Here is a 12,738-nt window from a genome sequence, read left to right on the forward strand (position 1 = left end):
AGTTGAATTATATTAATAATTTTACTCTATGAATATTTTAATAAAATGAATCGTAAAATATAGATAATGGTTGATTTGGAACGATAAGATAATGTTATTAGTGTATTATATTAGTAGAATAAATATCTGTTAAATTAAAATCTTCAAGATAAAGCAAATTTCGTATAATTAAATTCCTCAATTAGCAATGAGTAAATAAAGCAGATTTTGTTCCGATATGTTTCTGTTTTATAACCGTTTCGGTGCACATATGGGTCAAAAAAGAACAAAGAAACCTGTCAATTGGGAATGTTATTTAGTGAAATAAAGAGTAATTCTTATGATTTTTCCCCATCAAATAGGGCGTTTGTTCACTACACGGAATTTTACCGTCCGGCACGTCAGTTAGCGTTTTAAAACGATGATTAGCTTGTGCTTTTGTCCATCTTTCTTCGGATCGGTGCTCTTGATCGGTGCGTGAACACATTGCGCGTAAATTCGATCACGCTAAACTGTCATAGTCGCTTTCATTTTTCAAAACCGGACTGCCCGACGGTAAAATTCGAGGTAGTGGACAAGCGCCCATACTACCCAATGTTTGTCAAGAACTTTCCTTTCGCAGTTATGAATTACAAAACTATTTTTTTCAATCAGTGAAATATCGAAAAGATGAAGACATTATTTGTGTATCGTTGGTGTTGCCGCAAGTAACAAAATCAGTTTCAATAAAAATCTGCAATTTGGCAAAGGTTTTCATATTTTTTGATTAGTCCATGACTAGATTACCATCAAAAAAATATATTGCATAGAAACAAATTATACAAAAGAATCGGAATACAATTTTAGATTGAGTAATGCTTGGTTAGATCAGGTTAGGTTAGGTTAGGTTAGGTTAGATCAGGTTAGGCGGCAGTCATCAGTAAACAAAATTGTGTTTAAGAAATGCGTAAGTTGAAAATAATAATTTTAAATAATTCTACTAATATATTACAGCAATGCAGATGTACAAAGTGTTTTTAGCCTTCAGACATTTGGAGAAGGGAGTTGATGGTGGCATCCTTATTACCCCTGTTGGCTTCCGAGACTGATTTGATAACTTCCTTTTCCACACTTGGGAACATTTCATGGATCTGAAAATATAAACAAAATTATAACCCTACATAATACATCGACTTCTCAGCAGAACGCTGAAAATGCCAATTTGAGAAGAATTATTCAGACAATTTCACTTTTGAATTATTTATGTTAAAATTGTGGTTTTTCTGGCCCCGAAAAGTCCTGGTAACCAAAGGGTTAAGACCCGCCTATTCCGGATCCATAGCGTAAAGGTCAGTACGCTCGGCTACCGTACTGGAGGTCCTGAGTTCAATTCCCAGGCCAAATAAATAAAAAGTGATTTTTCACATTTTTTCAATATTACCCTGGACTGGAACCTACCTGAGGCGGAGGGCTGATCACCTTTCCCTCATGTGTTAACGATCAAGATTACACTACGTTTATGTGATGCAGTGCCCTATGCACCATCGAGTGCGGATAAGGGTTTGAAGAAGAAGATTCCGGATCTCTTATCCATAGTAACCAGGTTTTCACATTGACTTTTGCGATGTTTTGATTATTATTAAGAAGACTGGCCTGTTTGAGTTCCTCCTCCGACAGGGTGGGCGTGGGCGGCTGGGGCGACGGCGCGACGGGCGCGACGACCACCTGCGGCGGGAACTGGTGCATCATGTTGCCGCGCGTCACCACGCCGCTGTGCATCACGCCGCTGTAGCCCATCACGGGGGGCATCATCATCATCATGGAGGGTGGCAGGGCGATCTGGTGCGACCCCACCTGTGAGGGATTACAGTAATTAACAATAAAACACTTTTGTTAACAGCATTTTGAGTGTGTCCAAATAATTTTTAAAATTTATTTTTTCAAAGAAAAGTGAAATACTTGGGTTTTTATTATTTACAAAAATACTTCAATTTCATGCTACATATTTCTGTGAGCCTAAGCGGCTCATTAATAGAAATAGGTTTCAATTTGTGGTATAGTGGGTTCGAACCAAGAAACTCTGACTCAAGAGCCCGCGACACTAACCACAGGACCACAACCTGACACTTTTATTATTTTTTTTAAATTGATTTCATTTACCGCTAAAGCTGCTTAAAAATATTAATAAAAACATGTACAATGACAATAAACATCAAATAAATTAAAAAATCTCGTTATATATTAATTATAGAATAAAATAACAAGTATGTAGTTATTTCCACATGAATTTTATTTAACCAGCAACCGGGTATCATCATAACCGACATCATCAGGGTGGTGATTTCGGTTACGACGAAACCCAATTGCCGGTCAAACAAAATTAATGTAGAATACACTACATAGTTGTTATTTTATTCTACAAAATGCAGTTCCACCAAGAAATGTCGGTACAAAACATAAATCTAGTATATTAATTACATAGTTGACTCACCCCATAGCTGAACACAAGGTTTATCATCCCCTCCATACCTTCACCTTGCTTCCCGCTCAACGGATACCAATCCTCGTGAGTTTCCCCCTAAAAAACAATACAAAAAACCTTAGTTTCTTTAATTTACTTTGTTACCAAAGTAAGTTACCACTCAACCTTACTCTATAAACGACTACAATGTACCAACTAATAAAACACTAAATAATATTTCGTAAATATTTTACAACCTATCGCATTCTAATCTCATAGCCACAATGTCAGAGATATCGCTCACTCCTTTCAAGAACGTCCTAAATCAAAAATTGTCAATTTTCAGTTGTACATGTTTTCGGAATGCCCAGAAAATGTACTATATCCCAGCAAAAGAGGCATATTTTTAACTTAATATTTACCCGCTACAGTGCAGAAAATGTTGTTTTTGCATTTTGAAGAAAAGGTATTGTTTAATTATTTCTTTAAATATACTAAATGTTTTTCAATGGAGAAAAAACCTTTAGGTTTTACCTAAAAAGATCTGTTGCACAGTAAAAAGTTCAATAAGCGGCTTGATATCTATTTATAATACATTGTGTTATATTTTTAAACTTTAAAAACGTTCTCCTGAAAAATCAAGTTTTATATTTATGACGTTCTTGAAAGGATATAAGATAATAAAACTTGCTTATTATTAAAGCGCTTTATTGATTTTATCATATTCAAAAGAAATAACACTAACCAAATATCAAATGCGAAGCAGAAAATGCTTCATTTTTTTTATGCAAAATTGCTTTGACCCCATGCGACTAATTAAGGGTTAAAAAAGTTCTGGTTTCTTCAATGATTTTTTCCAAACTAAACTCTTATTAATGCCAAAAAGTTTAATGATTTGATTTATTAAAAAATATTTTTAAATCAACTGAAAAATGTTTTTTTTTTTCAAACCCTAATCCACACCCCAATGGTGCATAGGGCACTGCATTATATAAACGCAGTTTTATCTTACAATCTCCTGAAAAAACAACTTTTTGATTTATGACGTTCTTGAAAGGAGTGAGCGATATGTAAAGCTTCGGATGTCCCGAGATAGGTCTAGTAAGTAGGTGTTACCTGGATGACATTAGGCGGAATAGTGACGTGGGCCCAGGCAATCAGTTCATCGGGGGTGAAGGAGCATTCGTCGAAGATTTCCAAATAAACTGTGGTCACCCCAGGCGGCAAGACGCTGAAAAATAACATAAATCATATGGCAGGCAAGATTTCAATGATTCTCCTGTTATAACTGTTTAACCTTTCCGGGAGTATGGACATAAATGAACGTCGATGTGAATTTTTCTTAAAGGAGAATCGACGTTAATGAATGTAGAAGTCCGTCTGTCAGTTGGTATTATGTAACTCGTACAGCACTGACATCTGTGGATTGACAAATGTAATTTTGTCATAAAAGAAAACCTAGAGATGGTGAGTTTTATTTTTTTTAAATTATTTTTACATTATTTCTATTTTCATAATACATAGATTTTGTGGCGTGGAATGCTATTCAACCAGTAATTAGAAGTGAATGTGAAATGATCTTTAGAAAAAAGCTAAAAACACATTTGTTTGCAAAATCATTTCCACATTCTTCTTTTCCCCCAATTCATTTACAGTTAATTACCCCCTTGAGGTAGTATTTTACGAACATATATAAATTATCCAAATTTATTATTGTTATTATTATTGTTATTATTTTGTGTTTTTTTTTTCATGTATAAAAAATCTGTCCGCCTCTGTAGTGTAATGGTCAATTCCCAAGGTGGGTCAAATAAATACAGGTGATTTTTTATTCACTCTAATATTTATTCAATACTACCCTGGACTGGTATCTGAAGGGGAGGGCTGATCACCTTTTCTTTATGTGTTAATGATCAAGACAACACTGCGTTTATATGATGCAGTGCCCTATGCACCATCGGGTGCGGATGAGGGTTGAAGTAATAAAGAATCTACTCCTCAGAGAAAGTCGGACATCAATTATTGTACTCTCGGAAAGGTCAAAGATTGATAAACTGAAAAAGGTTACGTACGAGTTGATGATCTTGTTCCAGCGTGGATTCTTTCCTCCGTTGGGATCAGTGTGGGATTCGTAGACACAGTGGCCAATGCGGATGCGGACGTAGGGGTCCATTCTGGTCATGCCTGACAAACCATTAAGAAGCGGAATCACAAACTGAGTAATCAAAGCGGTCACCTTTTCACCATACATATGAAATCCAAATTCTTTCACGTTTTCTTCCACATTCATGCATCTCCTCATACATATCTGCCGATTATTCCGACTCCTAATCTGACCACTTTCAAGTACTTGAAATACTGGATCATGCTAAGTTTTAATATAAACTATTGTAGCCATGCTGCCCATGTGATGGCACCACTACTCAGTCTGTGGAACACGTACTGAGATCTTGCCCAATGTTGTGAGACAGGTGGATTCTCCAACTGGAGTGTGATGCTCACAACATCCGACTCCCTGAACCCGCAGGAGATGCTAAGAAGCGGAGTCGTCACCAAGTTGTACATGGACTACCTGGAAAGTATAGTTGTGGAGATGAAAAACTACAATGAAGGAGGATAAACGTCGGAGCCGGGAATTGTAGAACAACTATGACCAATATTTACGGAGCTAAAGTGTAGTGCAGTGGAGCGGCTGAACGCTGCTCTACCCTCTTTTATTTCTCCCACATAATGCATACTGGAAAGCACTTTAGTAAAAGTGTAAGAATCCTTTACCCATAGCATGACCTTGCATTTATAAGGATGGTGCAAAAAAGTGAAATTGGAAAAAAAAACTATTGTAGCCAAGCATACCCTGAAGAAACTTGGTTGGGTAGAGCCAAGGATAATACTCTCCCTTACTTTCTCATATAGAGATACCTCAGAAACTTCTTTTTGACTTTATCCACCATAAAAAAAGTACTTAACTCATGTTGCCCCCAAATAATTGAGCCACTCTCGAGTCTACTTCGCACCAAGGAGTGATAGTGGAGTGAGGAGAGTTCTCAGCATGCAGGTATTTTCGAAAACTCTGGCAGTATGCAGAACAAATCCTAACATTTCACATGGAGGCGGTCAATGCATTACCGCTGACCGCCTCTATGTGATCGTGAAATGTCAGGGTGCTCACAAACCTAATGGCCAAATCCCTTCAGAACATTCGACGCTCTCATCAGATTTCAGTTGTCAGATTTTACTATGTACTATATTACAAAAGATTGTGGTGCGTGTCTCGCGCAATTGCAAACAGAGCAGTGTGACATCACCACGCCCTTATAAGCGAGAGCGAGCTAAGTACATCTCTCTTCCATCACCGAAACTGCAACTGAACTGTCGCCACATCCTAAGCCCGTGCCTCGTCGTGACAAAAATTTGTAACATTTAAATAATATTTTTGTGAATATAAGTCTAGAGTAAAACCTGTAAATCTTAAGTTATTTGTAAACAAAAATCTTTTGTGAAAATAAACGCGGATCTTTCAAGTAAGTTCAATTATTTATTCTTTTTTTCATTTTATATAAAATGCAACCTCTGAGGAGAGTGCACGTGGGTGCCCGTAATCAGTGCAATTGGATAAAAACGTTTCCACAAGATCTACATTCATCTTTTTCAAACTGGCATCGCAGTTGCCGTATTACGGTAAGTTGATTACCATAGTTCTTGACCAGCTTGGCCTGGCCGATGGTGATGCTGAGGCGCCCCAGGGAGGGCAGGGTGAGCTGCGGGGCCAGCTGGTGCTGCAGGGCCAGCGCGGCCTGCCTGTCGGCCGCCTCCTGGCTCTCCGCGCCCACGGGGGCCCTGCCCACCTGCAGGAAGTTGCAGGGCAGTGGGCCCAGCAGCACCTGCACGGGGATCAAACGAGACAATCAATATCTTCCTCGGATAGAAGCCTAGAGTATTTATAATGTAAAAAGGGATTCTTTATAGATTATACAAACTGGGTTGACTTTGAACATTTTTTTGCATTTGGATTATTCTTCACGATTCACTTCGTTTTGAATAATATATTTTTAAATTCTTTTGAACACATTTTTTTTTCTTTATTTTAAATTCTTTTGCGTTACATGACATAAATTCAAATACAAAAAAATTTGAATAAAATATAATTAAAAATACAAAAAAAAACCCACAAAGGCATGGCATGTGTGTGGGTATACAATATAATATAGTCACAGTAAAGGGTATAAGGGTATAGGTATTATAAGTAGAACTAGAATGATAGTATTAATATAAAATACAAAAAATACTTGACTATCAGAAAACAAAAATTATTATTATTATTACATAGTTTGCGGGGAATGTTTAAAGGCGTATTCTACATACTGTTGGTAGAGAGCGGGAGACACTCAATAGCATTCTATTTACTTACTTTTGGTAGAACGCGACAGACGCAGTAAAACATTGCACGGATCGGAATAGGTTCCTAATTTCCATTTCTCATTTTGGGACATGAGATTAATGATTTACATACTGCATACATATACTTTACAGGGAGACATGAATCCTTATGGAAAAAAATACTAAATCCACAGTGATTTGAGTTTGATATTCATCCAACCATATGTTAATTTTACAAGCGGATATCTCCGTACTAATGCAAATAAATGTTCAATATTCAGAATCCTAGTCAATTTTGATCTTAAAAATATGCACATAATTTTGAAAAATAAACAGTTTGGTTTCTTCAAATCTTCATATCCAAATACTGAACTTTACAACCGGGATATTGTTTTCAAGATTTTTTAATATCTCAACAGAGAGTGTGAAGGGGTCACGGCCTGTCATTGTCTGGTATAAGCTATCATTTTACAAACTGTATAACATTCACAACATTAATGCTATTGTTTGATCATTGACGGCGTTCAAAATAATCGCCAAGGTCATGAGCCCTGTATATATCCAGAGTTCCATGTTCTCTTCATAAAAAAATTCTAAATCCTTAAACTTTTGTTATAAGTTTTACATGAAACAAAACCTAACACATACCTCTTTTGGTCAAAAGAACTTTGATTATTATGCAGTAAGTTGTACAACCTGCTTCCATTATCCATAAAGTCATTAAAAAAATAAACTAAATATAAAAGAGCTATTCATAAATGGATAATAGAAGTGGGTAGATCTGAAATAGATCGCATCATTCGGTCATGTCGCATTTGATTGTATGTCATAAACAATTTTCTAACTAACTAACTAACAATCACACCACTTCTCCGCAGGGGTAGGCAGAGAGAATAGAATGCCACACCACTCTATATTTGCCATGCAAACATTCTTCGCCTCTTCCACGTTCATACATTTCATTTTTCTTTTAACCCTTATCCGCACCCCATGGTGCATAGGGCATTGTATTGTAGCGACCCAGTGTTATCTTAATCGTTAATTGCATGAAAGTAAGGTGATCAGCTTCTTGTACCAGTCCAGGGTGATATTAAATAAATATGAGAGTCAAAATCACCCGTATTTATTTTGACCCCCCTTGGATTTGAATCAGGGACCTCCAGCACGGTAGCCTAACGCGCTAACCACTAACTACACTATGGAGGCGGACAAATATACCTCACGCATAACAGCCGATTATTTTGACTCCTAACCTGACCGCTTTCAAGTATTTGACATACCTGATTGTGTCAAGTTTTTCGAAAGTTTAAGAAAAAAATTAAAGAAAAAAGACACTATAAAATAATTTTTTTCCCCATTCTCATTTCCACGACTTTTCCCCTTGATTGAATTGCAGATAAATTACGAAAACGACAACTCTATCAAAATATCCAAAACTATTATTATTATGAAATCCTTTTAAATATTATTGTCAGTCAGTCAATGACTGATTATATTACAGTATCATTTTACCATTTAACGTGTGGACATGGATGGAAAACGCCCTTACAAGGGAAGACAGCTGTTGCTTTTCTTCTAGAAAATACTGTTGTCAATCAGACACATTAATTATGAAGAAAAATTGGAAATTCTCATTTCATACGAACACAGCGTGTTAATGAAAGATCCCAAAAAAAAAACTTTATACAAATTAGGACTCGTTTTCGTAATTACGTATCAATATTATTCTTTTTTCGCGCTAGTACTATCTGCCAGATGCGAGACAGATTTTAAAAGGAAAAAAAAACAATATTGAAAATATGATTTTCAAATATTATATAGAGATTATTTAAGCTACAATTTTAAATATGGCTTTACATTTAGCTAAACATATTGTACAAGTACATGTATATCGTTGTTTTTCTAAATAAAAGATAAAATTTTGCTGACTCCAGAATCATCAAAACAAGAACATTTGAATGTCATTCGACGACGAACATCCTGTTTTTTTTTTAGTTATTTACACAAACAAATTAAATCATTAGCAGCACTTACGCGTTTTCTCCGTTCCTCGTTCATATTTATTGGAGTTTCAGAAGCCGATGCCATTTTCGCAGCGCTGCAGACGGCAGTAAACATAATAATAATGTTTTGTCGGCGTAAAAATTATCACGGGTACAAAAATCTAGCAACTTCCAACGAAATGTCATGTAAAGTATATTTTTTTATGCAATAACCACCGTTATTACTGATATTGTTAAGGTCCTTACTCGCGTGACTATATTGTCATCTCAAAACATGACTCAGGTGTGAAAATTTTCTACCAACATAAGAACACAGCAAGAAATTTGTAGGTAGCTACTAATTTTCTAAATTATTATTAGGTAGGTACTTAGAATTGCTTTATAGGCGAGTGTTTTTGCCTAGAATTTTCACTCATGAATTACACTGACAGGTGCCGTGGCGTATTTGGGTGGACACTCGACTGCGAAACTGGAGTCGCGGATTCGATTCCCGCCAATTACAAATTGAGTACAAGAAAGATTTATTTTCAATTGCTGTGGATGTTTGTGATGTATTTTTTTACGTTCCCTATCTGTATTATCTTACCTGTATATAAGCCTCTTAAAGTAGGGGTTTGCAGTTTATTCCTTTTTTTTTAATTTAAAATTATAGTAACTTTCAACATAAAGAGTAAGCCCACTCACGAGTAGGAATAGGCTTTAAAATTTATCAATTGGTGGTGTTATTAATGTTAACAAATAGCGAATGACACTTATTAATGTAATTAATGGTGAATACTATACGTGTATAAAGTGATCACTTTAACCAGCCCATGACAGACCATGTTAGGCCTGTAAACGCCAGACTTCCATATTCTTCTTCATCTATGTTGAGACGTCAAAATGTAAAACTTATTTGGTTGGAGCCTTAGTATGGCATGATAAGCGGTGTTGTATAAACTGTACTTAGATTTCAGAATCACTTGGAATTAAGTAATTTAACGTTAGGTTATCAAAACTATTTGCTTTATAGCATATGCCTTCCATACGTAACATACAAGTATGTAACTATAATATTATAACAACGTTACCGCCCATTTGATTCGTTCGTCGACGCATCGACAAATGCGGTGAATAGAAAATGCGTTTCATATTTACAACTGATTTAGTTAATAGTGATGTTTGCAGTTCACTTTTTTTAAAGTTGCGTCTACCTTCCTTCGCTTAGAAAAAATTACAAAAACACTGGAATAAAATTAAAAGATGTAAGGCAGTAAGTTTATTCACTTATCATTCGGATGACAATTCTTCAATATGGGAATATATTTCAAATTTGCTTATACTGTTTTATACCCAATGCCTGTCTTATATACCGCGAAAGGGGGAAAAGGTATTTTATGTTTCTATTCACCCCGTGATTTTAAAAATCCGTAAACATCCTAATATATTTATGGTACCTGCGCAAATTATAGGAAACACTGCCTTGTTTACCTCTCGTCTTGTCATTTTAGTATTTGACAATAGTTAGTCTGTGTATTTGACGTTTCATTAATCTGCCTAGTAATACAATTGGTCAGTATTTGTTGCCTGTGTAATCCTTGAGTCTGGCGTGGAATTGATCGAATCCATCAGAATCCATGCAATTAGCTAATCTGTGTTCATTACATAGGCATCTGCCATATTGACTTTGATGGACATCTAAGTTTATTCGATTGCACAATGTATTTCTATATGCTTTTATTCGTTTTGTCGTTCGTGTTTGAACGGGCTGAAGCGGCGCAATCCTTCGATTTCGGCGATTTTTTGGCCTTTGGTTTCTTTACATTCCTCACTGTTTATGGGGCCCTGGCCTGTGCAGGATACTATTCAAGAAAAAAGTCTCGATCGGAGTTTATATAAAAAAAGAAGTACGTATTTTAATATATTCTTCATTGTTATAAATATAATATAATAATTACTGACTTTATATTGTAACAATACCCTTCTTCTTCCAGGTGACAACACCAGATCCTTATGATGCCCAGATGAACAATAATTGTTTTACAGAAAAAATCCAAAATGTCTTCTGTAATCTACATACTATAATTTCATAACTGTCTACTTTCATAATTAAATTATACCCATGTATTTCTTTTTTGTGTATAATTATCTTATTCTTCTTCAAAGTCTGATCCGCTCCCAATGGTGCATAGGCACTGCATCGTATTGATGCAGTGTTATCTTGATCATTACTTACATGAAGGCAAGATGATCACTCTTTTATAATTATACTTGTATGTAACATTTAATTATAATATATTTTATTAACAACACTTTATTTGTCTTTATTTCTTTTATTTTTGGCCTCAGTAGTAGTGTAATGCAGTGTTCCGCAAACTTTTTCTGTTTAAAGTAAACCTGCCAAATTAAGAAATTTCAGGGGTACACCAAAGAAAGAAAAAACCTTTTTAATTTTTTATTTATTATCAAAATAAATATAATGCGTAAACACATTTAACACATCACTCACTCCTTTCAACAATGTCATAAATAAAAAAACTTGATTTTTCAGGACGTTTTTAAAGTTTAAAAATATTATAAAATGTATTAAAAATAAATATCAAGCCACTTATTGAACTTTTTACTGTGCAACAGATCTTTTTAGGTAAAATCTGAATGTTTTTTCTCCATTTGAAAAATATCTAGTTTATTAAAAAAATTAATAAACAAACCTTTTCTTCAAAATGAAAAAAAAACACTTTCTGCCCTGTAGTGGGTAAATATTAAGTAAAAAATATGCCTCTTTTCCTGGGATATAGTAATTTTCTGGGCATTCCGAAAACATACACAACTGAAAATTGACGATTTTTGATTTATGACGTTCTTGAAAGGAGTGAGCGATATGATGTTTAATGAGAAATGTGAGCTTAGTTAACTAAGCACTGGCGATCAAAATTTGGAGCAATTGTGTTATCTTCACAAAACAAACTTTTTTTTTGCGGCACATTAATCACCACGGTACACCGATGTACCGCGGCACACACTTTGCGGAACAATGGTATAGTGGTTAGCCAGATTGCTTCTTATTATAGTGGGGTAGTGATGGAAAATCGGATACAGTCTTTATGACAGGCATGATGCAAGTATTCACAAGACAGATTAGGATACTGCCAGAAGACTGAGATTGAGGTAAATTTACTGCTTTTGGAGGAGTGAGAAAGATGAACCGGAGGTGCTGTGTGTAGTACTGAGAGGATAATGAGATGGGGTTTTAATATTGCCACCTAACGTCTAAGTGAATCTGAAATCTAGCTACAGCGTATGCAACACCGCTTATCATGGCCCTGCTTAGGCTTTATCTTTAAAAGTTTTATGGCCTTTTCCGGTATTAGTGGATTTATGACAGCCGGGTCTTTAATAATGCCAATTCCTGTATTCCCTACTAAGTGCTGATTGATCCACAAACATGCTCTGTGTTGTGCAAATATAACTTAGGTGCATTGTACTTTTGTGTGCAGCAAGCAGGCTAGTCAGTCTATCTGACACAGACTTCTAATTGTATCTAGTTATCACACATGCTTTGAGCTTTTAGAAATTTTGGGCATCGATGCATTGACTGTTTGATGTTGCAATGTCTGCAGCAAAGATTATAAACTAGTCTACAGTAAGTGCCCTCACACTTCCAAAGAAGGGGAGACAAAAAAACGGATAATATATCATTTATGACCAGTCACACATCATGAGGTTAATAGAGACATAGGATGTGCAAATACTAGTAAACCTCGTTTTACGCTAGGGTTCCGTTCCGTGATACACTGATATAAAAAGTCAAATAAACACAAATATAATGAACGATATTAGGTCAAAATTCTTAGAACATATTTATTCAATAGTTACGTAATAAAAAATGATAAAAACCCTAATCCGCACCCGATGGTGCATAGGGCACTGCATCATAAACGCAGTGTTATTCTGATCCTT

General features: G+C 35.5%; 1 protein-coding gene and 1 long non-coding RNA gene across 2 annotated transcripts; one reads left to right on the forward strand and one right to left on the reverse strand.

The window, feature by feature from the left end:
- Positions 1-226: 226 nt before the first annotated feature.
- LOC148309493 (toll-interacting protein-like) lies at positions 227-9,105 on the reverse strand. The gene is made up of 7 exons (XM_088260010.1): positions 8,831-9,105; positions 6,111-6,300; positions 4,492-4,603; positions 3,536-3,650; positions 2,450-2,536; positions 1,612-1,812; positions 227-1,109 (listed from the first exon to the last, which is right to left on the reverse strand). The coding sequence occupies exons 1-7, from the start codon at positions 8,912-8,914 to the stop codon at positions 996-998; spliced, it is 903 nt and encodes a 300-aa protein (XP_088116136.1). The 5' UTR covers positions 8,915-9,105; the 3' UTR covers positions 227-995.
- Positions 9,106-10,246: 1,141 nt separating this feature from the next.
- On the forward strand, positions 10,247-11,093 carry LOC148309494 (uncharacterized). The gene is made up of 2 exons (XR_015837523.1): positions 10,247-10,685; positions 10,773-11,093. It is a non-coding gene; the product is annotated as an uncharacterized LOC148309494 (long non-coding RNA).
- Positions 11,094-12,738: the final 1,645 nt, after the last annotated feature.

This window comes from Brachycentrus maculatus, unplaced genomic scaffold (genome assembly GCF_059751285.1).
Source record: "Brachycentrus maculatus isolate JH-2025_06_01 unplaced genomic scaffold, ASM5975128v1 h1tg000122l, whole genome shotgun sequence".
Taxonomy (NCBI): Eukaryota; Metazoa; Arthropoda; class Insecta; order Trichoptera; family Brachycentridae; genus Brachycentrus; species Brachycentrus maculatus.